Genomic DNA, 27,888 nt, shown 5'->3' on the forward strand with positions numbered 1-27,888 from the left:
CCTCTCTTTCCCACCCTCTCATTTCTACCCTTAAAGCAGCAAAGCCAGTACCCAGTCCCCTCAAAAAAACACAAGTGACCAGGGATTGCAAAATGTATATTAAATTTCATAGGCATAGTGGGAAAGCCATCCTCACAGAGGTAAGGTTTCCAACCCAGTGACAACAGCAAGGAGCCAGACCAGTCCAGTTTTAACCATCCACCTAGACTAAGATTTTCTCCTCTTTGCCGGTGGGGGCTGGTTGGAACCAAGGGAGGACATGGTAGGAGTCTTCGGTCTCTTGGGGGTCCCATTCTGTTTTTGGAAGGCGGCTTTTTTGGCAGTCTTCTGTGGCAACTGCTGCTTTACCTTCTTAGCCCCTTGGGTCTTCCCAAAGGGCTGAGCACAGTTCTCAGTCTTCTGAGTGGCCAGAGTCTGGGAGAGACGCAACCCAGCAGGTATCTCTGCATCCATGGCCTTGGGAGGAGCCTTCTGCTTCAGGGAGGGAACTTTCTTGGAAGCCTGCAGTTTAGGTGATTGTTGCTTTTTTATCCCAGTCACCTTTGGTTTCCTGGCCACTGCTGTCACTTCACCCTTCTCAGCTGGCTGACTACTATCCTGGAGCTTAGAGGAAGCTGGGGCCTTTGTGCCAGAAGGTACAGTGGACAATTCAGAGTCTGCCCCTTTGGGGATGCCATTCTGCTTCTGGAAAGAGGCCTTCTTGGGGTGTCGCCGTTTCTGCAAGTGCCGCTCTGCTTTCACAGCCACTTTGGCCTTCTTGGCAGGCTGGCTGCTGCTCTCAGGCTTGGGGGTCACCTGACCTTTCGGGTCAGGCAAGTCTGGGTTTGTAGGGGTGGATGCTGCAGAATTTCCTGGGGCTAAAATTAAAGATTGTTTTGAGAAAAAGGGCCTCATCACTGGATTTTGATCATTAGTGGTAGAGACAAGTAGAGGCATTAAAATAAGGAAACTGCCTGGGTACACTGGGCACTGCCAGCGCTCCGTACAACTGCAGCAGTGCCTCAGAGCAGACCACCTGGGTTCACATCGCCAGGCCTTCACTCACGTTCTGTCTGAACCTTGCAGTAAAGAGAAGGGTTTACTACCCATCCTTGGGCCAAGAAGTTTTAGAGGAAGCTGTGCCCCCTTGAGGACAGCATGTAGCAAGACACCCTGAGGAGATAAATCCTGAATAAACCTGAAGCACTGGGTTTTTTTGTTTTGTTTTTTTTTTAAGTCAAGGACTTTTTTCCTGGTGGATTTTGATGAGATGCAGGAATATAAGAAGGCTCACGTAACTAGAAACAAGCTAGTAAGACATTAATGAGTACTGATATATTAAATGTGTACTTTCAAAGTTACAACAGCCCTGGCCAGGTAGCTAGGTTGGTCTAAACTGTCCTGAAACGGAGATTGTGGGTTCCATCCCCAGTCAGGGCACATACAAGAAGCAACCAATGGATGCATACATAAGTGAAACAATAAATTGATGTTTCTCTCTCTTCCCCTCTCCCTCTGTCTCTAAAATCAATAATTCAATCTTTAAAAACATAAAGTCACAACAAATTTTAACTATTCAGGTTCTTGTTAACATTCAGATGTGACTTTTGTAAGGAGCATTACTTATAAAGAAAAAAGTCAACTCAATAAATCATGCCGTTTGCATCCAGACACATTCACCTCTCCCTCTCCCAACTACACCCAGGTTACATTCCCAGCATGCAGGGCTCTAAGCCTGTTTCGGAAAACCGCACCCTTCCCCTTGAGGCCCAGGACAGACTCAAGATGGCTGAGAAAACCAACTGTAATTAGTGCGATGAGCTCAGAGAACTGCTGATTGTTCTGAGGAGTCTTACGCCAACCCTGTGCTGACAATGCTGGAACAGCAGAGATGCATTAACAGCGAGACAACCCTGGGCCAAGAAGAAAGAGAAACCACAACCCACACTGGGCACGCATTCAGGGCCAAACAAGCACAAACACTTGGGAGAATAAAGGGAAAGGACCCTTCCCCAGGAACGCTCTATCACGCTCCAATGGGGTCCAAGCTCAGGAATAAGTCTAGTTGGGATGTGAGGAGGCTCTTCTCTTACCCAAGCAGACAAAGGCAGCAACAAAGAAGGCAGAAATTCTTCCCTTCCCTGCGGTCACACTATAAAGCCTCTTGAAAGGCAGAAAGTGCAAAGGCAGTGATGATGGGTGGACAGCAGATTACTTACCTGTTTGAGACTGGGGAATAGAATTAGAGAACTTCTTGAACTTGGCAATAAAGAAACCATCCATATTGTGTGTGTGAGGGTAGAAGCGGCGGGTAGAGCGCAGAGTGGGGTGGAAGCGCCTTTCTCGAAAGCGGGTAAAACCCTCCTGGCCAAAGTCTAGACCTGTGGGCACCAGCCGTACATTCCTCTTTTTCAGAGCATAGTCTACCACCCACTCGTTCTCTTCCACCTGGATGTGTAGGGGGACAAAAGCGGAAGGAAAAGCAGAGCTGCAGCTGAGGGAAGCTCCAAGGGGCAAACAGTCTTCCAGCCCTGCTCTCCTCTGCTCTGCCACAGCAGAGGCCTCACCATGATGGAGCAGGTGCAGTAGACAAGGTAGCCTCCGGTCTTGGAAGTGGCATTGACAGAATCAATAGCACTCAGGAGCAACTCCTTCTGAAGGTGAGCACAGCGCAGGACGTCCTTCTCATCCTGTTCCAGGTAGGAAACCCAAGGGTGTCGGAATTTCAGAAGGCAGTCTTGGAAAGATGAGTGAGCTATTGGTTGCCCAGAGTACCCCTCTACTGCCCCTCCAGCTCCACAAGGCCCAGCCAAGGCCTCTCACCTACCCCACCCTAACCCCAGCTCCTCACCTTGTTAGTCTTCACAGCTGGGTCCTTGGAGATGATGCCGGTGCCACTGCAGGGAGCATCCAGCAGTACCCGGTCGAAACCCCCTATCACCTGGGGAAAAAAGATAGGTTAATCTCCTTTTTTGGTCACCTATGTTGCATCAAGTCTAAACATGCTGATGTCAGGTAGAGGACAGGTGAACTGGAAGACACCTCAGGAGGGACGCACAGAGGGGAGTCTCACCTTGGGGAACTGACGCCCGTCATAGTGGCTGATAATGGTGTTGGTGACTCCCAACCGGTGCAGGTTTCCCACGACACTCTTGAGGCGCTCAGCACTGGCATCATTGGCAAGGATCACACCCGTGTTCTTCATCAGCTGGGCTGAGGGGAGGGAGGGTACAGTGCTCGGCAGTCAGCTCCTTTGCCCCTACCCTTGCTAGCCACCCTCTTGCCCAGGAATATACAGGTAAAGTCTTAGCACTTCAAGGAAAATTTTACTCCTAATAAGCTCTGCTCCCCACTGCCTACTGCATAGGTCTCCCCAGTCTGCACTGACCCCTGGTAATGAGCAAGCTCATGAACAAGTGTTTTCCCATTGTTACTGAACATCTCTCTAGTCTTACAGACTATTTTTTTAAAAAGTGGTAACAGCTTAATCAAAATGGTTATGGCTGATTACTATACGAAGGACCTTGATATATACATCTCAACCCCCACAACCCAAACATAATATAATGGTCAACCCAAACACAACCACCATGCCATTTTATAGGTGACAAGAAAATCAAGGGCTTGCCCAAGGTCTTAAGTGGTACCCATAGGACTAGACCTCAGCCAACTCCAGAGCCTTTGCTCCTCACCACTCTGATAGCTGTCTGCGCACTGTCTCCTGAGTGCTAGCCAATCACCAACCCCACCTACTTTCAAAAGTAAAGATCCAAATGAACCCTACCCCTGCCTGCCCTCCTCGTACCTATATAGCTGGTCTTTCCTCCAGGGGCACAACACATGTCCAGGATCCGCTCATGTTCCTGGGGCGCCAAGGCCATGACAGGTAACATGCTGGAGGCTCCTTGCAGCATATAGTGCCCAGCCAGGTACTCGGGAGTAGCACCTGTAGCAGAGGACCCGTCTGTGACAAGCTGAGACAAGGGCAGGGGCACAAGGACTACTGGGCAGGGAACACTCACCAATGGGCACTGAGGAATCATATACCACTAATCCAGTCTTTGACCACTTGCCCAGGGGATCCAGGTTAACCCCACGATTGATTAGTGCCTTTAGATAAGAAGAATGAAGATTTTTAAAACCTTGTAGGTTACTATACCAAGAAGACAGATGGAAATACGAAAACCCAGTTCTATCGGGAAGTCTATGGCACAACTCCTAGAGCTCTCAGAACAGTCACCACGGACTCACTGAACACAACTTCCCTTCTCCCACCCCGTCCCCTGGCATCCTTTCCTTTAGCCTCGGACTCTAACTCGAGGTCTGAGCTCCATCCCAATGACGCAGACTGCCAGCACCTGTTCTGTTATTTCCTAGAAGTGGATTCTGATTTTCCAAGAGGCTTAGTCCCCTTACAATACCAAAACTTAATCCTACTGGTTAGAACGCATTAAAGATAATTATCAAGCCCTGGCCAGGTGGGTCAATTGACTGGAGCATTGCCCCATACACCAGAAGTTTGCAGGTTCGAACCCTAGTTGGGGTGCATACAGGAGGCAACCAATCAATGTTTCTCTTTCACATCAATGCTTCTCTCCCTACCTTCCACTATCTCTAAAATCAATAAAAATGTATCCTTGGGTGAGGATTACAAATAATAATAAAAATATTTACCAGCTTATCTTTGCACCAGGAGATGTAAAACACACAGATGAACTGAACTTTATAAACAGGGTTCTTTAACCTAGGGGCCCCGAACCCTTAATGCACTTTATATACTGTTTGTGCGTGTATGATGTTTTTTTTAAATTTTTTTTATTGTATTTTGGGAGAGAAGGGATCAAGGATAAAGGAGGGGGCAGGGAGCAGGGAGAGTGAGACAGGCACATCGATTTGTTATTCCACTTATGTATTCACTGGTTGGCTTTTTTTTTAACATTTTATTTATTTTTAGAGAGAGAAGGGAGGCATAAAGAGAGAGAGAGAAGAGAGATATGAGAGAAAAATCGATCAGTTACCTCTGGTACACATTCCAACCAAGGGCCAAACCTGCAACTCAGGCAGGTGCCCTGACCAGAATCGAACCAGCAAGCTTTTGCTTCGTGGGACAACTCCTGACCAACTGAACCGCTCAAGTCAGGGCTTCACTGGTTGATTCTTGTATGTGCCCTGACTGGGGACCAAACCCATAACCTTGCTGCATCGGGAGAACACTCCAACCAACTGAGCTATCCGGTCAGGACCTGCTGTGTCTTTTTCTGGGAGCAGGAATCAGTTTCGCCAGCTTCTCAATGATCCAAAAGGCAAACAACTCCTTCCGATTTCTGAGGTGGCACTTTTATCGTGACTCAGATGTCTCAGCTAGTTTCCCACTTCACAGAAATCCTAGGGCCTGAGCCAGTCAGATACACACAGCATGACACTAGGCCTATACCCGTTTGCCTCCTGGGATCACACTTACACCAACGAGGTACTAAGACCCCATCCAGTCAAGGTGGGAGAGGGGAGTCTCTGTGGTTGACAGAAGTCAGTGCCTCCCAGAGATAAGCAAACCTCAAAACCCACCCCTCACCTGAGCAAGGTCTCGGCGCCGGGTTTTCAAGGTGTTGGTCCTAAGGGTGATAGGCCGAGGCACCTCATTAGCTTCTAAGAACTCTACCAGCTGGGAAAGCAAAACAGTAGGGAGCAAGTCAGGCTGGCCAAGGAGCTCAGCCAGAAAAGCACAAGGGAGCTGACTGCCTCCCTTATACAGCGTAAAAGAGAAGGTGATGAAAGGAAAGCAGAAGGGGCATTAAATCAGCAATTCAGTACCTCAGACAGAGGGAAGAGGTCCATGAGCTTGCCAAGCAGAAAGTCTCCGTAGGAGTAGTAAGTGGCCAGATCCCTCTGAAGCCGATGCACATACTCAGCTCGAGACCGACCTTCTTCCCGCTGAGTCTTGAAATCACGCAGCACTCCCACTATATCTTGGATGCGCTTGTGAACTCGTTGCAAGTCTGGAGTCTGGGCATGTGAACCTGTCAAGGATCTGTCCCATGATGCCCCAGGGCCTGGTAATCTCCAATAGCAAGCACCTTCCTCCACCCCTTACCCTGCTGCACTGGAAGGATATCCTGCTCCATCTCTCCAGCAGGGGGCAGCACAAAAAGCTCCTCTTCATCCACATTGATCTGCAGGTCCTCCACTATCTTGTCCTTTTGGGGGCCCGACACAGGGGGCATTTTTTCCTTTTCATCCTCTTCATCAGTCTCCTCCTCACTCCACTGGCCCCTAGAAACAGGTCCAGAAACAGAGTGATTCAAAGACAAAACAGAGCCCTCCTTCCTCCCTCACTGGTTCAGCCACTAACTGTTCTCCATCCTGAAATTTCCAAAACTCACCCAGCAACAGCTTCCTGGGCCCTCTGCTTCCGAGCAGCCCTTTCAATGGGCAGCAGCTGAAAAAAGATACAAGGGGCTGGTGATTCAAAGCCTGCCCTCCCACCAACTCACTAGCACTTTCTATCTGTATTCCCCCCCCCGCCCAAATAAAATGTACCACTAGCTCTAAGAAGGTGACCCAGACCTTGGAATGAATATAAAACTGGCACAATACTGACCACTGTTGAAACTAAGTAATGAATTTAAATGTTTATTATACTGTTCTATTTACTTTTGTATTCCTCCTTCTATCAAAAGGTTTAAAACAGCCCTGACTGGTGTGGCTCAGGTGGTTGAGAATCCTCCTGCAAAGCAAAGGGTCCTCAGTTCATATTCCCGGTCAGGGCACATGCCTGGCTTGCGGGTTCAGTCCCAGGTCAGGGTGTGTATGAAAAGCAACCAATCAATGTTGCTCTTTCTCCCTCCCTTCCCCCCTCTCTAAAATAAATAAGTAAAACCTAAAAATAAATAAAGATGTTTGAAACATGAATACACACCGGTATGTATACACGGAGGACAAAAACTGCCTTTGGACACCTTTTCTGCCATATTCCAGACTTACTCTATTTTTCACACGGTTAAAATTATGATGCATTTCCAAATTTGTTTCTTGCATATTCTCACCACAAGCATATTCAAATATAATGACCAAATGTTAACATATGAATAAATCACAGTTTACTTATGCCTATTGTGTGTTTTGAAATTTTTCAGAGTTTCTGGCATTCAAGTCCACACAGTGGCTGAAAATCTCCTAACAGGAGCTCTTCAGAGAGAAGGGGGGTTGTGGGAGGGGGGTGCAAGTGGGAACTTCCTTCTTATTCTACACAACTCTATATTACTTAAATTTTTTCTTTTTCCAAATTATAAAAGAAAGTTCATTTACAAAGTTACAGAGATAATAGAATTGAGCCAGCTAGGCTGCAAAGGCTCAGTAAACAAGTTAGAGGCAGAAGAAAGGCCCTTGGAGCTGGGGAGAAAGGCAAAAGTAATGCAGCTGGCAGGGAAGAAGGGGAAGGGAAAGGCCTGTGGGCATGCTCCTGGGAGCATGCCTTAGTCTTTTCTAATAACATACCCATATACAAATTGTGGAATACATAAGTAACTTCTTACACCTCCATAAACAAATCTGCCCACATTTTGGATCATCATTCTAAATGGAACTGCTAGATAAAGAAAAAGGTTCACCCTGGCTGGTGTAGTTCAGTGGATTGAGCGCAGGCCTGGTGCCCAGTAGGGGGTATGTGAGAGGCAACCACACATTGATGTTTCTCTCCCTCTCTCTTTCCTTCCCTTCCCCCCTCTCTAAAAATAAATCAATACAATCTTTTTTTTTTAAAGAAAAAGTTTCTAAAGTTCTCAGTTACCAAATGCTTTATAAAAAACACGTGTGCATTTCTATTCCCATCAGCGGGCAAACAAGTATCCACCTTACCACATCCTTATCAGCACTAAGTATTCTCCTGTTTTAAAATGCTCTATCCTACAGCTCTTTTACACTTTCATGTACCCTGAAAGGACATAAGGTAATAGAAAAACAGTGATGGAACACTAAAATCCCTTTTTCTCTACTCAGGGTTATCCCTGTCTCGAGGATCTGGAAAGACTCTGTAAGGCAAGGATCCCTTCCTGAATACCCGGAAAGATACTCACCTCTTCACCTTCATCCTCTGAGCTGGAGTCTGCTCCATAGTCATCAACCATATCAGCATCACTGTCCTCGGAGCCCCAGAAGTCCCCCTGGTTTTCCACACCATCTTCTTCAGAGTCTTCCTCCTCCTCTTCCTCCTCACTGTTAAGGGCTGGTGCTGGGCGCTTCTTGCCTTGAGCACTGTTAAATAAGGACTGGGCTCCCTTCTTACCAGGTGCCTGGACAGCTCTTGCAGAGATCCCTAAGGATTTGAAGAGTCCTGGACTGATGGCAGCCACACACTGATGGAGCCAGTACTTTCTACCCCCAAGAATATCCTTTGGTTGTTCTTTCCACTCCAGACATGTTCAACAAACCCTTCCCTACCCGGAACCCACAGGACTCTTCAGGTAGCATCTAGCTCCTATTTTTACTGACCTTTTGGTAGCTTTCCAGGCAATGGTTTGGCCCCAGGACACTTATTCATCTCAAGGGCTTCAGCAGAGCTCAACCTCCTCTTGGCTGCCCTGAAAAGATACAAGGAGTAAAGAAATAAAACATACCCCCAGGTTCTGCCACTTGCCATCACAAGGAAATCTGACAGTCCCCAAACAGCCCTTTTATCAGTATGATCATACAGCATCACGTGGCTGAAGACGAACAGCACTAATTTAATCTACGTATAAAGTCTAGACAGTCACACTCACCTCTTTCGAGCACGACTAGACAACCTTTTGGAATTTTCATCATCAGCTGTAAAAAAAAAAAAAAAAAAGAAAAGAGGCAAAACCAGGAAATTATAGGGGAAATAAAAAAAAAAAGCAAGGGAAGAGGAAATAAAAGTGGGGAAAGAGCCCTAGCTGGGTGGCTCAGTTGGTAAGAACATTGTCCTATCATACACCAAAAGACTGTGGGGTCGATCTCCAGTCAGGGCACATACCTTGGATGCAGGTTGGATCCTGGGTCTGGGGGGTGGTTACAAGAGGAAACCAATCAATGTTTCTTTCCCTCTCTATCCCTCCCATCCTCTCTCTCTAAAATCAACAATAATGTATCCCAGAGTGAGGATTAAAAAAGAAAAAGGGGGCCCTGACCGGTGTGGCTCAGTTGGTTAGGCATCGTTCCACAAAGTGAAAGTTCAGGACACATATCTGGGTTGTGGGTTCAACCCCTGGTTGGGGTGCATATAAGAGGCAACCAACCAATGTTTCTCTCTCACAATGATGTTTCTCTCCCTCTCTTCCCTGCCCTTCCCTTCTCTCTAAAATAAATAAATAAATAAAATCTTTTTTTTTTTTAAGTGGGAAGAAGTGAGCACACTAATGAAAGGGAGTTGATTCTAGTTCACTGCACTTGCTTTACCAGGAGATGGACAAGAAATGTAACGGAAATGATCTCCACCTGGTTGCTCAGCAACCAAATCCAAAATAGGCCTCCCTCCAGAGTTCTGATTTTTTTTTTCTTGCTTTCTTTTTTAAATTGATTTAGAGAGGGGGGAAAGGAGGGATGGAGGGAGAAACATCAGTTTGTTGTTCTACTTGTTTATGCATTTATTGGTTGATTCTTGTATGTGCCCTGACCCAGGATGGAACCTACAACCTTGGCATATCAGGACAAAACTCTAACCAACTGAGCTACCTGGCCAGGGCAAGACTTCTGGTTTCAATACACACCATCATGACCATTCTGATAATACATATTCAGAAGTTACCTTTTTGTCTGCCTTTTCCCTTACTCTCCTTTTATTTTAAGGTTTTATTTATTTGTTTATAGAAAGAGGGGAAGGGAAGGAGAAAGAGAAGGACAGAAACATCAGTGTGTGGTTGCTTCTTGCATGTACCCCACCAGGGACCTGGCCCGCAACCCAGGCATGTGCCCTGACTAGGAATCAAACCCGCAACCCTTTGGTTCGCAGGCCAACACTCAATCCACTGAGCCACACCAGCCAGGACCCTTTACTCTCAATTTAATTGGTTACCGACCAGTGCAGATTTTACCTCTATAACTGCTATTTTTCATACATTCTCCAAGAAACAAAAGGTTTAAATCTTAGCCCCATCATTTAATAACTACCTGCAACTTACTTAACCTCTCAGCATCTATTTCCTAAACAGTACTTTTCTCAGAGAGCATTAAGAGAATAAAGTGGTGCAATGTGTCCAAAAGGGTAAATACAATGTGTACCTCAACGAACTGCATCTTTTATCCAATGTGCACTGCAAGCTACTTGTCCACTCTTCTCTCCCACCCAGTCTGCCACGCAACAGACTGACTACTCACCATATGGGAACCAGATTTGTGCATTCTCAGCTCCATCTCCTCCATAATGCAGTTCAGTGACTGGACCATCTCCTTCCCAACTTCCACTTGCTAAAGTACCACCCGCTTTTCAAAACCCAGTTTCTTAAAATTTACGTTCTAGAGAACTTAGCTGCACGGGATTCCTTCCTTTCTTTAAACTCCCCTAATGCTAAACCACACCTCTTCTTGCATGGGTACTTGTGTCCCTGTCGCATCTTCCCTAAGTTCTAAACGCTGATGACAGTGTTTCATTCATACTTAGTAGTAGTACCTCATAAAGAGAAAATTCCACATAACAGCAAGTGAACAGAGACTGAAAAACTGAAGGGGTTATGAATACAAATTTAAAAAGCGACATAAACGCTGGAGAACCAGAAAGCATGCCTGCCTGACCCTTACCTGCAGGCAAGAATCGGGTGAGTTCGGTCTCCGCACCCTTCTGTTTCCGGGCTTTTCGGCCCGGCCCGCGCTTCTCCTTCTTTGTAGGATCCAACTTGCGCCCCATGGTACTGGGGAAAAGAAACACGGGATGAGCCGCGCGTGTTGGAAAGGGAAAGGAAGGCCGCAGTCTTGGCGTATTAGAGTGGAAAATGGTATCACTTCCACCAGAACCTCAACTCAGCAACCCCAACAGGCCTTCCAGGCCTGACCAAACTCCATTCCACGAAGAGACCCGGACCCCACGCAATTTGTACAACGTCCGCCTCCCCATGCCCCGGCCCAAGTTAGTGCTCCCTTCCCAAACTTCCTCCAGAAACCTCCAAAGCCTCGGCTCACCTGAAAACAGGCCCGGGCCCAAGACGCTCCCTCCGTACCAGGGGCACTACTCCTCCACGTGCAGTCCGACACTAGCGTTCCGATACCACCCTCCTATAGGAAACGTTTTACGCAGGCGCCAGGAGAGCCTTGTAGCCCCGCCTCTTCCGGCGGGCGGTAGTACGCGGAACGTTAGACGCCTTGGGAACGTGTATGGAGCTACCCTTAGTGCAGCTTATGCAGCCGGGGAAAATTCCCGTGCGGACCGCTCTACTCGTAGTCGGAGAGGGCAAAGGCGATAGAACTGTTTTCAGCTTCTCTGCCCGTTCATGGCCTTGGCGTTTGGCCTCAGTGCAGATTTCAGTAGGGAAACTGTACTTGAAAGTCACCCCTTCGCTTGAAAACAAGGCGTATTGGCAGGCCCCTCCTCCTTTCTTCCAGTCTCTAAGACCATGGAATCCTGGGGCCCCTTACCAACTCCCAACTCTGATTAGGAAACCCTTTCTTGATCTCGAACACCCCTGCTCAGCCTGTCAGGTAAGGTTTCTCTCTGCCTATGTTCAGATCTGGACGGTCAGGAGGATATGTTCTCTCATAGGCAGGTAAGGTTTCTCTCTGCCTATGTTCAGATCTGGACGGTCAGGAGGATATGTTACATCCTGACCTAAAGAAAAAGTTTTCATCCTGGCTAGTGTGGCTCAGTGGATTGAGTGCCTGCCTGCAAACCAAAGGGTCACCTGTTTGATTCCCAGTCAGGGTACATGCCTGGGTTGCGGGCCAGGTCCCCAGTAGGGGGCAAGTGAGAGGCAACCACACATTGGTGTCTCTCTAAAAACATAAATCAATAAATAAAATCTTTAAAAAAAATTTTTTTCAGCCTTCAGGTAAATACTAAGGTAGTGCCTAGTAGCTGTTCCAAGACCTTTACTAGATTTACCTTTCTGACTCACTCTATAAGGCAGGTATTTTTATTTTATGAGAAATCTACCGCCTAGAAAAGTCCACTTCCTCAGCCATTAAATGGTAATATAGAGTATGAAGCCAAGTAATTTTTGAATCTCTCCTTTTCCACAGGAGGAAAATTAGCCGTCTTCCTTGGTCTGGAATACGTAGGGCACGTGCATAGACTGGATATGGCTCTTTTGCCGATTATTAGAACATAAGGAAACCTTTAATTTTCAATTACATTTCCCAGAACTCCAGTCATACACATTCAGCCACCGGCACCTACACCCACACTGAACCAGAGCACTAAAATACAAGGAAACTTTTATTTTCAATTTTCATCAAGAAATTTTGCTGTGGATTTATTTTTATGCTTTTGGTTCTTTTCTATTTTTTTTTCTTTCCACTTTATTTCATTCTAGCCGTGGCTGGAGCCGCTGGGTTCCTGGTATTAAAAAGATGCCAACAGAGGTAGCTGTGTCTCACCCAGGGGCCCAGCCCACTCTGAATACCCCAAAAAAGGAGAAAAGAAAACACAAAATAAATCAACAAAATAAAACCAAAAGAACAAAGAAATTCAGATCGTTTTCTTCAAGCCTGGCCGGAACCCACAACAGTTTTTGTGTAACAGATGTTACCGTGGGGAAAGCCAGGGCCCAGAAGAAGGCCAGCCAGCCTGCCAGCTCCCTGCAGATGGCGCCGGCGCTACTGCTGCATGTCTCTCCAGCAGGAAGGGCACCACTGCCCCTCACTACCCGCCTCCCCCAGTACACTGGGGGCTGTTCCTTTACAATGTGGAAGATGGGCAGAAGGAAGGAAAGGGTCTCTCAGGCCCCCAGGGGAGAAGCTGGGCAAGGGAAAGTGAGGAAGGTCACTGCTCAGTGGTGGAGGTGGTAATCCTCAATCTGGATCTTCACTGCTGCTGGGCTACCTATGGCAAAAAAAGAGCCATGAGAGTCAGAATTTCAGACCAAAAGTATTCACCAGATCCCAAGAGAATTCCCTATTAAGTCAGCCCCACCTGCCCAGTTAGAGAAAGAAGTTACAAGTTCCAGAACAGCTCTGTTGGAACAGGGGGCCAGAAGACCATGATCCCACCTGCTGTGGAGTAGGTTCAGGTGCTCGGTTTGCCAGGCGGCTGAGAATGTTACGCTCTGACATCTGTAGCCTCACAGCAACTGGGGGAATTCGGGCAATAGTAGCTGGGAGCCGAGTCACATCAGCTTTCATGTCACTCAGCAGTTCCTCTAGCTGTTTCAGAACTGCAGAGTGAAGAAAAAAACGTGGTGAGTGTGGTGGCCAAGACCAAGCTGCTCTTTACCACAGTGGACCTGTGCCCTGCCTATGACTTCTCAGTGACCAAGCTAACTCATGTACTGGAGTGCTAGAGTATGGTCCTTTATCAGTCAACTGACCTGGTCTCTACCATGCTCAAATTCCTATTCCTCAGATTCCAGTTGCAACTGCCCGTTATTCTATGCCTTATTTTTAATTTAATTTTTCAATTAGAGTTGACATTCAATATTATTAGTTTCAGGTATACAGCGTAGTAAACAGTAATACTTTACAAAGCTAACCCCTTGGGGTAGGTATAGTACCCAACTAACACCATACAGAGTTATAGTATTATTGACTACTCCATTGTGCTATACTTTACATCCCCGTGACTGCGTTTTGTCTATGCTTTTTAAAGTCACCTACTCTCAATGTCCTTTGGTCTCTGTCTCTACTTTCTTGAAAGAAGCCTATTCCTTTTGTTTACTTTCTCATTCTCTTTCCTCTCCACCTTTTGGATTTATCTTCCTCTCCTTTAAAAAAGCTTTCCTTTCCTCATTTCACGCTCCATCTCCCTCACAATGTTTCAACTTTAATTAGAAACAAAATATCAAAAGGGTCTAAAATTTGGATCTTAAATCACCTCTAAAGTATCCCAAACCACACTATATTATTGTGGTTTACTCTCCACTCTAAGAACTTGAATATATTAAGAGTTAAAAGAAGCAAAAAAACCACTGTCTTTGATTGCCTCTAAGGAGGAAGGTACAGATTCTCAGGACATCCTAAGCTCCCAAACAATTCTGAAAAAGGTTTTGGAAACAAGAAATGTGTGTTGGGGAGGAGTAGACGAGAAAGGACTCCGAGTCAGCAGGAGGCAGGGGAGCCACTGGCTACCTTTGTGCAGGACCGCATTGGCAGGTTTGTTTCCTGCCATTGATTCCTTGGACAGGTGCTGATGACTCTCTGCCAAACACTCCACCTCAGCAAAGCGGGTGTTTAGGGCCATGGAAGGGTGAGAGGGGTCCTCTGACATGTTCAGGTAAGCTGCTCGCCGCAGCTGCTCCTCAATCACCAGGGCTTGTTCTAGGAGCTGGACAAGGGATAAAAAGGAGACTCAGAACCTATTAAAAATCTTACAGACTGCTCACCCACACCCAAGCAGTTCACCACTGCATTCCTTTCTTTTCCCTCTTTCACAGGTCCATGTTTTTAAAACTACTTTTTTAAAAAGTATTTTTCTTAGTTGGAAACAGGCATATAGATCATTTTTTAAAAGATTTTATTTATTTATTTTTAGAGAGGAAAAGGAGAAAGAGAGAAAGAGAGAAACATCAATGTGCGGTTGCTGGGGGCCGTGGCCTGCAACCCAGGCATGTGCCGACTGGGAATCAAACCTGTGATGCAATGCTTTGGTTCGCAGCCCGCGCTCAGTCCACTGAGCTACGCCAGCCAGGGCTAGAACTCTACTCTTTATTGATTCCCTTATACAAAAGTGATAAAAACTCAATTCAGAAAATACAGAATGTATAAAAAATTAAAATTACAAATAAATCTACCTCCTAGAGATACTGTTAACATTCTTAAGTTTTTCTTTCCATATTTTTTATATAATTGAAATTACATATACACGTTTTCACTCAGAGTTACATAGTAAGCATCTTATTAACTGCACTTTAAAAAAATTTTTGTAACCTTCACCCAAGGATATCTTTATTGATTTTGAAGGGAGGGAGGGAGGGAAGGGAGGGAGGGCGGTACGGACAGCAGGGGGAGACAGAGAGACAGAAACACCAAATACAAGAGAGACATCCATCAGCTGCCTCCCTACATACCACAACCAGGAATTGAACCCTTAACCTAGGAATGTGCCCTGACCAGGGATCGAACCCACAGTCTGGTGTATGGCACAGCACTCCAATTTAGCCACTCAGCCAGAGCTACTACAAATTCTTTTTATATTTTTTTTAAATTTCACTTATTTTTTAGAGAGTAGTGAGGGAGAGAGGGAAACATCAATATGTGGTTGCCTCTCATGCACCCCCTATTGGAGACACCTGGCTGGCAGCCCAGGACTGTGCCCTGACTGGGAATGGAACCAGCGGGTGGCCCTTTGGTTTGCAAGCTAGCACTCAACCACTGAGCCACACTAGCCAGGGCATACCAATTCTTTTTCTTTCTTTTTTTTAAGAGAGGGAAGGGAGGGAGATAGAGAGAGAGAAACATCAATGTGTGGTGGCTGGGGGTCATGGCCTGCAACCCAAGCATGTGCCCTGACGGAATCGAACCTGCGACACTTTGGTTCGCAGCCCGCGCTCAATCCACTGAGATACGCCAGCCAGGGCATACCAATTCTTAATGGCTGCACAGTAGTCCATCCTACAGATATACCTACCATATTATCATTTAAATTATTTTACTCTTTAAAATTATTTTTGTTTCCTTTGTCTCCATCCCACTCCTATTCCTTTCCTTCACCAATAAGTGACCCTTCTAATGTACTTACTGAGTCTTTATATAAAATGTTTTCTTCCTTTCCCCACTATGTATCTTCTTAAAGGTCCACTTGTGCTGTTGTATCACATGTATTTTGTTTCTTCAGTGGCTGCTTAGTGCTCCACGATGTGAATCACATTTTATCTATCTACACTCCCAATGCCAAACATCTAGGCTGCCTCTAGGCCCCAATACCAAAAATTACATTGCAACGAGCTCTTTTATTTGTTGTCTGATAGAACTGTGCAAAAAGTTCTTCGAAATATGTTTCAAAAGAGAGAATGCTGACTCACAAGTTTTGAGACTTACTTTGCTCAAGTATCCACTGCTTCTTAAAGAGAATCCATGAGGGGGTCAGGAAAAAGGACAGTGTGAGGACAATGGGCTGTTGCTTCTTCCACAAGATCTGGCTCCATCGTGACCTACCTACTTTACCCCCAAATAGACCAAAAATCTACTTTCAATCCATATACCCCATCTCCTTCACCAACTCCCTCCTGCCCCAAACTATGAGCCTTCACCAGCATCAGACCTTGGCTTGCTGCTATTCTTTTAAAGCATTCACCCAAGAGATCTTTCCTCTTCTAGGTTAGTCAGAACCTGTATGCAAATGATTTGATGCTTTTCAAACCTGTAGCTCAAACACTGATTGTTGTGGTTACTGTTCTGATTCCACTCATGTATGATCATTTCTTTGATCCCACTTGTTTATGGTGATAGAGGTCCTGGGAAGTTTATTTACTTGTGAGAAACACCAAATGATTTGCCTTAAACTGAACTTACTCTTTTCTACAAACTGTTCCCTCTCCTCACTTCCCTGATCCCCCAGTGGTATTTAAATTTTCTCAGTGATTCAGGCTCAAAGCTTCAATGGAGTCTTACTACTTTGCATTTCAAATCCAGTAAGCAAGGGTTTGGCAAACTATGGCCTGGGAGCCAAATCTGGCCTGCTGCCTGTTTTTTGTATGGCCAAAGAGCTAAAAATGGTTTTTAAAATGATTGGAAAAAAGTCAAAATAAGTATAGTTTGTGACACTTAAAAAAATTTTATGTCCCTGGCCAGTATAGCTCAGTTGGTTGGAGTCTTGTCCCATAACCAAAGGATTATGGGTTCAATACCCAGTCAGGGCACAAGCCTATATTGTGGGTTTGGTCCACAGTCCAGGTGCATATGGGAGGCAACCAATCTGTTTCTCTCTCAAATTGTTCCCTTCCTCTCTCTCTAAAAGCAATTTTAAAAAAATGTTCTAAGGTGAGGGTTAAAAAATTTATGAGGTTCATATTTTAGTGTTGATAAATCAAGTTTTATTGGAACACATTCATGCTTATTCATTTATCACCTGTAACTGCTTTCACATGACAGAGTTGACTATATGTAACAGAGACCGTATATCCCACAAAGCCTGAAATAGTGACTATCTTGCCTTTAAAAGGTTTGCCGACCCCTACAATAAATAAGTAAATTCTTTAAATTTTCATGTTTTATTTCCTTTCCTTCATCCTTTTCATTTTCCTCAACCAGCATCACAGCCCAACCCTGATTACCTCATGACTGCCTACTTGACAGTTCCATGATCTCATGTGTGTTGTTTCCATTCCCCTTGATCACATCAAAACTCTTCACAAACCTTCAATAGTTACCAATTAACTGTAAGGTGAAGTCCATACTTTCCTATCTGGTGCCAAGAAACCAACTACTGCCCTCTAGCTCTCAGCCCTCTCTCCAACCTATCTCTCAAAAGTGTTTTCTATAACCCAGCTGGGCTAACTTACTGTTTCCAAACACCCTAAACTCTACTGCCTCGATGTCTTTGCCCAATTTAATCCCTTTTGGTTCAAACAGCCTTCTGTTTCTATCCAACAATCTCCATTACATTCACAAAGACTTAATTCCGATGCCACACTCCCTAGGCAGCCATTTGTGAACTCTCTCCTAGCTCCTAAGATTCCCTTTGGAGAACTTTCTTATGGATTCAGCAGTCTCCCTCCCAACATCCAGAATGGCATTCATCACACATTTGCCTCTACTTTAAACTGAAAGCTCCTTGAGAACAGGCACTATGCCTTATTTGTCTCTATATCTTTGTGCCACTCAATGCTTGGCACATAGCGTTTGAAAGTTTATTAGCATACACTCCTTACTCCCTCAATTGCACCTGGCTTTAGAGCCACATGTCTCGTCTTCATGACATCCCATTCTCCTATTTTGATGGTCTGCACACAAAGTGCCCTCAATACATACCTGCTGAACTTCTGAGTACGAGTCCCTTCAGCTCTGGGCTTCTTAGCCCTAGTTATTCCGAAAATGAAACTCTACCTTTGCGTGTCCTTTTTGCATCCACTCCACCCCTTATCCACACAGACTCTCAGACCCAGAAAAAAGTACCACCAGTCCACTGACACCCCTACCATCTCAGAGATCCAATTCAGTCCACCTTTGTATCTTTCTGAAGTCTTACAGCATTCTCCCAACACACCCAGTGAACTAGAGCCTGTGTCATTCATCAGTCAGTCATCTTCAGCCCTTGAACAGCATGTTAATTTTCCAAGTCTGTACGTCTTGACTGATGAATACTTGACTGAATACTTTTTGTATTCACGGAATACAAAAAGTTAAGTACACAGAAGAACACAATAAATAGTATAGCTGAACGCACAGACTCCTTCCTTTGTAGACCCTTCTGTACTTTAAGAGCTATTACTTCAAAATAGTATCCCTCCCTACCCTGCTCACCTTGAACCTTCGTGCTAGAAACTTATTCTTGATCTCTAAGAAATTTCCACGGTTCATTTCACCCTTGAAAGGCTCATTGAGGATGGCATAGCGTGGGTCATTCTGGATGTCCTGCCACCGGGCATAGCCATGGCTATTGGAAAATTGCTCAGGAAAAACAAGGAAAGAGCGAGCCTCAATCTGTGGAACCTTCAGAAACCTTCACCAAGAATCACAACCCAGACTGAAGCAAAGGATACTTTATGATGCCAGCCAGCAACCAGTAGTCATGTCGTCGATGCCAGATCTCGTAAGTCTTCTTGGTGACTGTGGCTGCCCGCTCCTCATTCTGCCAAAGGGAGTGCAACTCTAAAGAGGAATTTCAGGAAGATTGAAAAGAAAAAGAAAGGCAAACATCTGTGAGAATTCAACATGCTATTTATTCCTGCCCCCCAATACCACTTTAACAGCATGCCTGTGGCTTTCTAACATGGAGTCTGGAGGAGTATGCAATCAGCCTGGCATTCCTCATCTAGCTGAGGTGGTCCCTGCACTCTGGTTTCGCACAACTCCTCCAACTTCACCTTAGGTCCTTCTAACCCCAGTGGGCCCCTCATTTTCATACCAGTAAAACCACCATCTGCAATGTTGAACATGAAACGCTGTTTAATATTTTTTTTCTGCTTCTCATCATTCAGCTCCTTGGGGGTTTCTCCATTCTGAAGCATCACCTCTTTTTTTTCTTCTTCTTCTTTCTTCTCTTCTACAGGATATGCAGAAGAAAAATGTCAGCTCCAGACATTATGGCCCTTATCCACAACACCATGTGCTATAAGATACCCACTTCCACCCTTTCTCCACACAGGTGTTTCTCAAACCCAGAAAAGGTGCCACTGGCCCAGTGACAACTAAATGTGGGGACAAATGGGAGTCTTAACTTGCTATAATGGCTAAATGAGTGTGGATACAAAGGTTGGGGGTTAGAAAGAGGATGTCCCAGAAATAAAGTTCTTGCTTCTAGTTTTAGAGTCTTTCTAAACCACAGTCAACTTCTCCATACACCCACCTTTATCCTCCACCACAATGGGAGTCAGGTCTATTGCTGACTTCTCCTCTACCTTCTCCACATCAGCAACACCTGGAGGGAATAAATCATACGGAGAGTGTGTCTAAAAAAGAATGGCCTCCTCTGTTCTACACTATGTCCAACTGGAACAATCCGAAACCGAAATCTATATGATTCAAGTCTTAAAAGATGTCCTAAAGTGGAGCGGGGGGAGGGGGGCACACCCACAATTTAAAACAAGGGTATAGGATTCTTTAGTGTGTTACTTCCTCCTGATCATCTCTACAGCCTGGCTGGAAGTCCAAGAGTGACTGGTTTACACAAGGATCTGTGGTGCTCAAAAATGTGTATACCTTTGGACTCTGTCTCCATAGGTTCTTCTGTCCTCTCCTTCACCTCTGCCTTTTCTACTTTCTCCTCTCCCTCAGGAGGTTCAACAACCACTTTTTCATCCTCTGAGGCAGGGGCAGGGGGCTGTGGACACTTCAAAGGAAAAAAAAAAAAGGAAGTTGAAACAGACAGGCTGGCATCAAAAAGAAAGAACAGGTTTATCCACCTGCCTTTGGTATGACATCGAGTCACCTCCATCACTTACCTCAACGGTGGCCTCAGGGGCTGCAGATTTAACTTCCTTTTCTGCTTCTGCACTCTCTTCTTCTTTGAGACTATTTTCCTCTATTTTTATCCCATCCTCTGCAAACAATAGAAGACAAATGATTAGGAAGAAGGTCCTAGATCAAAGAGAAGGTCATGCATCCTCAATCTGTCTCATCTTATTGTCCTCTCGTGCCTTTAAGAGCCAGTCCTATACTCAGGACGGCCCTCCTAAACTGAGAGGGAGATTGCTGTGTGTCCTGCCGGACTCCCCTGTTACAACTGAGCACAGGGGAGCAGAAAAAGGATAGGCCAGGACAAGAAAATGGGGCAGAAATGACAGTACCAGGTAGACTTACCAGCAGGTGGGGCAGGTGCAGGAGTATTGGGCTGTGTGTCCCCTGGAGTAGAGGGTGTAGGTGTCTTTGGGGAAGGTGACCCTGGCTGGGACATTTTCTTGTTTTCCTCTACTTCAGCAAGTTCAGGCATACTCCAGCGCCCATTAACATGCTCAAACTCCTGAACCTGTAGCAACAGGACAAGATGTTAAAGACCAATTCCAGCTCTAGGTTACTTTCCTATGGCTCTCCAGTCTTTCCTAAAACCTGAACACTGGAGAGAGGCTCAGGGCTCACCTTCTTGCGAATCAAGGACATGACACCAATCCTAGTAAGGACATGCTGGCGAGACAGGCCTTCTCGGGGGACACCATCAGCAAAGGTCTCAGCCCCATCTGCTCCTGGCTCACATAAATGCCGCATAAAAAGAGACACATAAGCCCTGTAAGTGATGAAATAGAGAAATGAGTTGAATAGCGGTCATGCCAATTCCTAGATCAGATTCGTTCTCACCCCCAGTCAAGAATATCCCAGACCACTCTGGCTCCATTCTGAGGTAAAGCCCACCATTACAGTGAAGGCTGGTCTCCAGACCCCACTGACCCCCATGCCCAAGGTTCTCTTCCAGAGGTGGTAGGACCACAAAGAACCCTACTATTAGGAGCTTCACCTGACAATTTATTTCATCAGAGGAAAGAACCCATTTCCCAGTTCAGCCTGGACTAGTGCAGTGAAATGCCCAGAGAGGAGAAGCAGCCCTTGCTCTACATCAGTCCTATTCCATCTCTCAACTTACTTGAACTCTTTCTCTGATTTGCCTCGAAGATCTCTCACAAGCCACTGGGTGGTAAAAGCATCCTGAGGTGGCATCCCATATCGCATTATTGCATTAAGAAAAGCTTTTCGCTGCCGAGCATTAAAACCAAGTACCTAGGGGAAGAAGGAACCTAGGTGAGAAGGAGCAGGTCTTACTTTACCAAAGACCCAATACTGGCACTCACCCACATCTCTTAAGAATCATATGGCACTTACTTCAATATTCCCCCCAACACGGGCCAACAGAGGAGGCAATGGTTTATCTTTATCATTCCGCAGGCCCTTGCGACTGGGCCTGCGGGGAGCTGCAAGAAGAAAAGAATGCATGAGTGACACAAGTAAAGGTATTAGAAGAAGAAATATTTAAACAACCAGAAAAAAGGCATAGCCCTCACCTTCTGAACGTTCATCAAAGTCTTCATCACCTTCCTCTGAGGCCACCGAATAATCGGACTGGTTGTCGGACTGGTCGTCCTGCCAATCTGGAGGGAGAGAGGGCAGATGAGCGGGGCCCACTGCTCTAGTGGAACGGCCCATGGGTGGGGGGCGGGGCCGGCCACACACACCTCGGTCCTCCTGGGAGCCATCATTGTAGTTGACCTGTTTACGGATTCTTTTTCCTTTGCCCAGATTTCGGGCCAAATCTTCTTGCTGCTGCTCATAATGGTGCCGCAGCAATTTCTCCCAGTAGTCAGGATCCACACTTTCTTCCTGTTTTATGATTTCCCGTTCTACCTCCTCTTCCTCCTGGGACAGAGGGAGGGCCAGGACTCAGGGGTGCTGAAGTCAGCACCACCAGCTACCCCTGGTCCTCACAGTTCCCATTCTACTAGCTCCTTTTCATGACTGGACTCAAATACTTGGTGTGCCTGCTTGGACCTAAGAACTTGAGAGAAACTGAATCAACATTAACATGGCTCTTCATAATTCCATATGGATCAGCAGTCAACATAACTAAAGAAAAACATGAGAGAGAGCCATTATCACAAGAGGCAGATGAAGAGATTAGTGTGCTTTCTTCTAACACCTTGTACTGATGCATACCCAGTTGGGAGACAGCAAATGTACAAGACAGAGGTTAGAGCCTCAGCAAGGCATAATGGAGCCACTTCTGAAACCCTACAAAACAGATAAAGTAGAAGGACCATAAGCCCTTCTGTTCTTCTCAACTTCCTAAGTTTACCAACTGTGTACAAAAAAAACACCTTACATATGTGTGGTTTTGCACATCTTATGTGTAATGTTACACATCTTATGTTCCTGTAATGTTTATGCTCCTCTGAAAGTCTTCTTATATTGTTTTCAGACATTTCAGGACCACTAACTGATTCTAACTACCTTATATTAGAATTAAACTGCTACTAACAGCCAATATTAAAAAACAACCTAAATGTCCATCATTATTAAATGAATTAAATAAATGTTAGGGATTGGGGGTAGGCAAAAATGGATAGAGGGGCTTAAAAAATACAAACTCCCAATTATAAAATAAACAAGTCATGGCAATGTAATGTACAGCATGGTGACTACAGTTAACGATACTGCATTACATATACGGGAAATTGCTAAAAAAGTAGATCTTAAGAAAAAAGTTTGTAACTATATGGTCATAGCTATTAACTAGACTTACTGTGATCATTTCACAGTATAGACACAAATTATCAAATCATGATGCTGTACATCTGAAACTAACATTATGATATATGCCAATTATACCTTAATTTTTAAAAAGAAATAAATTGCCCTGGCTGGTGTGGCTCAGTGGATTGAGCGCGGGCTGTGAACCAAGGTGTCGCAGGTTCGACTCCCAGCCAGGGCACGTGCCAGGGTTACAGGCCACGGCCCCCAGCAACCGCACATTCATGTTTCTCTCTCTCTTTCTCCCTCCCTTCCCTCTCTGAAAATAAATATAAATCTAAAAAAAAAAGAAAGAAAGAAATTACAGTACTTCCAAACAAGGACATACTATGCAGAGAAAAAAAATTGGGGGGCTCTTTATGTGCTGATTTAGACTGTACCTCCAAGATTTATTAGGTAGGCAAAAGCAAGGTAGAGAACATTATGTATAAGAAACTATTTTTGGGTTTAAAAAGTAAAGAAAAAAGCATGTTTGTGTGTATATTCATGTATGTTTATATATGGATATATAGTAATTTGTACATACACAAACTATTTTCAGAAAGATATACAAGAAACTGAAGACACTGGTCATCCGCACGGAGGGCACTAGGTAGGCAGACAGAGGTGGAAGAGATTACCTTTGTATCTTTTGAATCTTGAACCATGTGAATTATCTACTCAAAAAAATAAAATTTTTAAATATTATAAACAGTACCTGCAGCCACTAATAAGAGGGCCATTTGTATACCGTGTAATCCTTAGCAGAGGTTATCAAGGCAAGGGGGAGTACTACCCCTCCCTTCCCAAACTGTCAGCACATGCTGCCAGTCAATCACTTCTACATACAGTTACTGCCTTGACAGGAACTGGGAGCACCTTCAAAAGAGCAGTTTTGATTGAAATCTAGGCTAGAGACCTATGTCAGACTTTCCAACCAGTTATACATCACTGAGGTTAGTAGCATCACCTTCAAGAACAAAGGTAAGATACATATCAGAAAAACACAGTGAGAGAGATGGTCCTAAGTTGGAAGGATGAGAATAGATGGTAAAAACCACCATAACTTAAGTCAATTCAAAGAACTCTTAGCTGGGTAGTTTAAAGACCAAAGGAGAAAGCAAATTTTAGCCCTGGCTGGTGTGGCTTAGTGGACTGAGTGCTGGCCTGTGAACCAAAGGGTTGCTGGTTCGATTCCCAGTCAAGGCACATGCCTGTGTTGTGGGCCAGGTCCCCAAAAGGGGACATGCAAAAGGCAACCACACATTGATGTTTCTCTCCCTGTCTTTCTCCCTACCCCCTGCCTAAAAAATAAATAAATAAAATCTTTAAAAAACAAACAAAGAAGCAAATTTTTTTTGTTGTAATTTTATACCTAATTTTATCATTTGGAGAAAAAATTATTACAGAAGCCACATGTTTTATTACTGTTTCAGTGTCTTTTCTATTTATTTACTAAAAAAAAAAAACACCAAAAAAAGGAAGGGAAGAGGAAAAAAGGGAAAACCACCATTCTGTTTTTAAAAGTATAGAGAAACAGGCTCTCTAGATATGTATTTTATTTCCTATCTTTTCTCCAAAGGAGACCTGAACTAGCAAATCAAGTTTACTTGTAGAGTTAGTTAATAAAATACGTAAGAGAAAATGAGATTCTGATAAAGAGCTAATATAACTGTTTTGAGTGTGAAATTTCGCTGTGGGTTTCCTGACAGCCATGGCAAAGATGAAAATGTGATGAGTCATATGTTACAGTATTTATTTTCAAGAAGATGCACATCAACTCATCGGCGTACTAATTTGCCTAGGGATATTTTCCTCCTGTCTTAAATACCATCTTAGTCTCAGTTCCAATTTTGGAGCCAATCACCAAGCAAAGCAATGCCTTAGACTCATACTCACCCCCATTTCTTCTTCCCGCACCACATACTGGGCCACTTTGAATGAGCTCAAATATTCATTCATGCCCTGCAATTCTGTGTCTTCAGTCTCATCCTGGTTACGGTCCAGCAGTCGCTCAATGGCCTTATCATCATAGTGGATAACACTGCTATCCTCTCCCTCTTTGTTGTCTCCTCCTATAAAGAATCAAGGGTCCATAACCCCAAAGTCAGCTTCGGCAGCTGCAGTAGAAAAAGCAAGTTCTACAGGACCCTAGGTATCAAAGATTCCCTACAGAGAGGCCAAGGCGTACACCAAAACAAGCTCTAGACCAGCTCACCTCCATCTGTGGCTTCATCCTTGAATAGTTCCTCAGTGCCAAACTTGAGGATGTCATCAAGCTCCTGTTTAGACATGGATCCAGTCTTGGAGCCCAGCCCAGGCCGAACCACTAGATGCGTCAGCATCATCTTCTTTTTTGCCACCTGTGTGATACGCTCCTCCACTGACGCACGGGTCACAAACCGATAGATCATGACCTTCTTATTTTGCCCAATACGGTGAGCTCTGCTAAAGGCCTGGAAGTGGGCACAAAACGAAGCCGGAAACTGAAGTAAACATATTTTCCTGCTTTCATTCTTACCTAGACTTCCACATGAGAAGCAAATATCCAGCACTTTGCAGGAGCTGAAGCTTGCCTTCATACAAAACTTCCTTTTGCACCCCTGCCCACAGACACCACCCTCTATCATGTTACCCAAAGTAGAACCACAGATAACCCAAACTCTCTGGCTTACAATATAGTGAAAGACACAAAAAGAATCAATTGTTTTCCCCTGAAAAAAACAAAACTAATTCCAGATGGTGGAGTCCTCACTTCTAATTAAGTTCAGTAACAGGCTGCTACCTTTGCTCACCTGGATGTCATTATGGGGGTTCCAGTCAGAGTCATAGATAATAACTGTGTCAGCAGTGGCCAGATTGATTCCAAGGCCCCCAGCTCGAGTGGAAAGCAAGAAGCAGAACTGTTGAGCACCCGGTGCTAGGAAAGGAACCAAAAACACCATTAGAAGTGTCTTCTGAATTCCAATTAATAAATATGGAAGGGATGTCAGAAATATAAAACCTCATGAGCCAATGCCACAGTAATAATCGTTGTAAGCAAGGTCCACCTGCAGATACTGAAATCAATGTGAAGGTTTAAGAAGAAAGAGGGTATCACCATAGTCTCAAATCTCTCTTAAGATACTTATCTATTACAGTAGAAAAATAACTTTCTTCCCATTCACTGGAGAAACTCAACAGACAACACCTGCACAAGTAGTCAAGGTTAACATCAAGAACAATGGGGCAGTCACACCATGTCCTCCCTCCCCCACCCCATGCAATATGATGCACTGAGGAGGACACAGCATCGCTTTCTAGCATTCTTGCCCAAAATGCCTAATCTCAAAATAATTATGAGAAAACTGACAAACTTAGAGAGTCCACAAGTAGCTGACCAGTAATCATCAAAAGTATCCATGTCATGAAAAAAAAGGGAAGAATGAATAACTGTCACAGACAGGAAGAGACTCAACAACTTAATGCAGGATCTGGGCTTGGATCCTAAAGTAATAAAAAGACTTGAGGGGTAAAACTGGTGACATCTCAATCAAGGCCTACAATTTAGTTAACAGTATGACACCAGTGCTGATTTCCTGGTTATGATAATTGTACCATGGTTATAAAAATTGGGGTTTTTTTTGGGGGTTTTTTTTTGTTTTTTTAATATTTTATTTATTTTTAGGGAGGGAAGGGAGGGAGTGGGAGAGAGAGAGAGAGAGAGAGAGAGAGAGAGAGAGAGAGAGAGAGATATCAATGTGCGGTTGCTGGGGGTTATGGCCTGCAACCCAGGAATGTACCCTGGCTAAGAATTGAACCTGGGACACTTTGGTTCCCAGCCCGCGCTCAATCCACTGAGCTACGCCAGCCAGGGCTTTATAAAAATTGTTAAGAAGCTGGGTGAAGAATATAATACATAAACTCTCTGCACTATTTTTGCAACTTTTCATTCAATCCAAAATTATTTTTTTAAAGACATTTATTTTTAGAGAGGAGCAGGAAGGCAGGAAAGAGAGGGAGAGAAGTATCTATGTCTGAGAGAAACACTAACTGGTTGCCTCTCGCACACCCCCAACTGGGGACCTGGCCCACAATCCAGGCATGTACTCTAACTGGGACTCGAACTGGTAACCTTTTGCTTCACAGGCCAGCCAGCACTCAGTCCACTGAGCCACACCAGCCAGGGCCAAAATATTATCTTTTTAAAAAAGAAAAGGTAATGGCTACAGAGACAAGTCTGCCACTAACTTGTGATATGCACTTGAGTAAATCCTGGTCTCTCCTGGGCCTCAAGACAGCGCGGTGGGGGAGGGGGGGTTAGGTAATGTTGTTCTTTCTAGCAAAAGAACGAAGACTTCAAAGAAAAAAATCTCCTAGGAACAGTCCAATACATTCTTCCAACTGAGACATTCTAAAGATTTACTCTTCCATTACCAATTGACAAAGGCCCAAAAGAACTATGCAGAAAAGGAGATGCACAAGAAGAACAAGCACCTGATCCAAAGACACAACAAATGAGGATGCCTGGATGTAAGCCACTCCTTCCCACATACCATTGAAACGGTCAATGGCCTCTTGACGCATGTTCCCAGTGATTCCACCATCAATACGCTCATATTTATAACCTTCATGTTCCAAGAAATCCTCTAGCAAGTCCAGCATCTTGGTCATCTGAAAAAGGAGCAAGTTTAATTATGGGAAAGTCAGGTGATATTCCCTTCCCTCATGTCACTGAGGGTTGTCTGCTGCTATCCCCTAAAGCTCCCAACCCCCATAATACCTGGGAGAAGATGAGTACACGGTGCCCACCCTCCTTAAGGTTCTTGAGCATCTTCTGTAGCAGCAATAATTTCCCAGATGCTCTGATTAGGGCACTGCCATCATACATGCCATTAGGCATCTTAGGGGCTTCCTGAGGGAAGAAGAAAAAAATAACTGAAAGCAAGCCTAACAGAGCAGTTC

General features: G+C 44.8%; 2 protein-coding genes and 1 non-coding gene across 9 annotated transcripts in view; all 3 read right to left on the reverse strand.

The window, feature by feature from the left end:
• Positions 1-78: 78 nt before the first annotated feature.
• NOP2 (NOP2 nucleolar protein) lies at positions 79-11,217 on the reverse strand. Its single transcript, XM_045826692.1, has 16 exons — positions 11,107-11,217; positions 10,729-10,838; positions 8,736-8,781; positions 8,467-8,555; positions 8,052-8,290; positions 6,360-6,415; positions 6,092-6,249; positions 5,791-5,990; positions 5,552-5,641; positions 4,002-4,089; positions 3,785-3,925; positions 3,053-3,192; positions 2,831-2,920; positions 2,547-2,669; positions 2,199-2,427; positions 79-857 (listed from the first exon to the last, which is right to left on the reverse strand). Exons 2-16 carry the CDS (start codon positions 10,832-10,834, stop codon positions 208-210), a joined length of 2,445 nt encoding a protein of 814 aa, XP_045682648.1. The 5' UTR covers positions 10,835-10,838; positions 11,107-11,217; the 3' UTR covers positions 79-207.
• Positions 11,218-12,337: 1,120 nt separating this feature from the next.
• CHD4 (chromodomain helicase DNA binding protein 4) overlaps positions 12,338-27,888 on the reverse strand; it is a 29,255-nt gene continuing 13,704 nt past the window's right edge. For 3 of the 7 annotated variants that reach the window (XM_045826348.1, XM_045826350.1, XM_045826345.1), the window contains exons 21-40: positions 27,707-27,838; positions 27,480-27,597; positions 25,740-25,864; positions 25,163-25,400; positions 24,844-25,019; positions 21,894-22,074; positions 21,723-21,809; positions 21,544-21,632; positions 21,308-21,441; positions 20,809-20,953; positions 20,533-20,698; positions 20,175-20,272; positions 19,933-20,062; positions 19,580-19,651; positions 19,139-19,276; positions 18,774-18,882; positions 18,535-18,667; positions 14,200-14,398; positions 13,129-13,292; positions 12,338-12,961 (exon numbers count right to left, since the gene is read on the reverse strand). In XM_045826348.1, coding sequence (XP_045682304.1) covers positions 12,944-12,961; positions 13,129-13,292; positions 14,200-14,398; positions 18,535-18,667; positions 18,774-18,882; positions 19,139-19,276; positions 19,580-19,651; positions 19,933-20,062; positions 20,175-20,272; positions 20,533-20,698; positions 20,809-20,953; positions 21,308-21,441; positions 21,544-21,632; positions 21,723-21,809; positions 21,894-22,074; positions 24,844-25,019; positions 25,163-25,400; positions 25,740-25,864; positions 27,480-27,597; positions 27,707-27,838 — 2,652 coding nt within the window. In that variant the 3' untranslated portion in view covers positions 12,338-12,943. Of the gene's footprint in view, positions 12,962-13,128; positions 13,293-14,199; positions 14,399-18,534; positions 18,668-18,773; positions 18,883-19,138; positions 19,277-19,579; positions 19,652-19,932; positions 20,063-20,174; positions 20,273-20,532; positions 20,699-20,808; positions 20,954-21,307; positions 21,442-21,543; positions 21,633-21,722; positions 22,075-24,843; positions 25,020-25,162; positions 25,401-25,739; positions 25,865-27,479; positions 27,598-27,706; positions 27,839-27,888 lie in introns of all 7 variants that reach the window. The other 4 variants (XM_045826349.1, XM_045826346.1, XM_045826347.1 and 1 more) reach the window with 3 other exon arrangements.
• On the reverse strand, positions 20,355-20,494 carry LOC123810763. The gene has a single exon (XR_006784315.1). It is a non-coding gene; the product is annotated as a small Cajal body-specific RNA 11 (non-coding RNA).

Source organism: Phyllostomus hastatus, unplaced genomic scaffold (genome assembly GCF_019186645.2).
Source record: "Phyllostomus hastatus isolate PE091 unplaced genomic scaffold, TTU_PhHast_1.1 phas_scaffold_755, whole genome shotgun sequence".
In the NCBI taxonomy this organism is placed as follows: Eukaryota; Metazoa; Chordata; class Mammalia; order Chiroptera; family Phyllostomidae; genus Phyllostomus; species Phyllostomus hastatus.

Bases quoted from the DNA above. Each gene is read 5' to 3' on its own strand.
- NOP2 (XM_045826692.1), bottom strand. From the start codon at position 10,834: ATGGGGCGCAAGTTGGATCCTACAAAGAAGGAGAAGCGCGGGCCGGGC. The intron at 8,556-8,735 runs GTGAGTGTGACT...GTATCTTTTCAG, and splicing joins TCTAGTCGTGCTCGAAAGAG to GGCAGCCAAGAGGAGGTTGA. The intron at 2,670-2,830 runs GTGAGGAGCTGG...TACCTGGAACAG, and splicing joins CAGCTGTGAAGACTAACAAG to GATGAGAAGGACGTCCTGCG.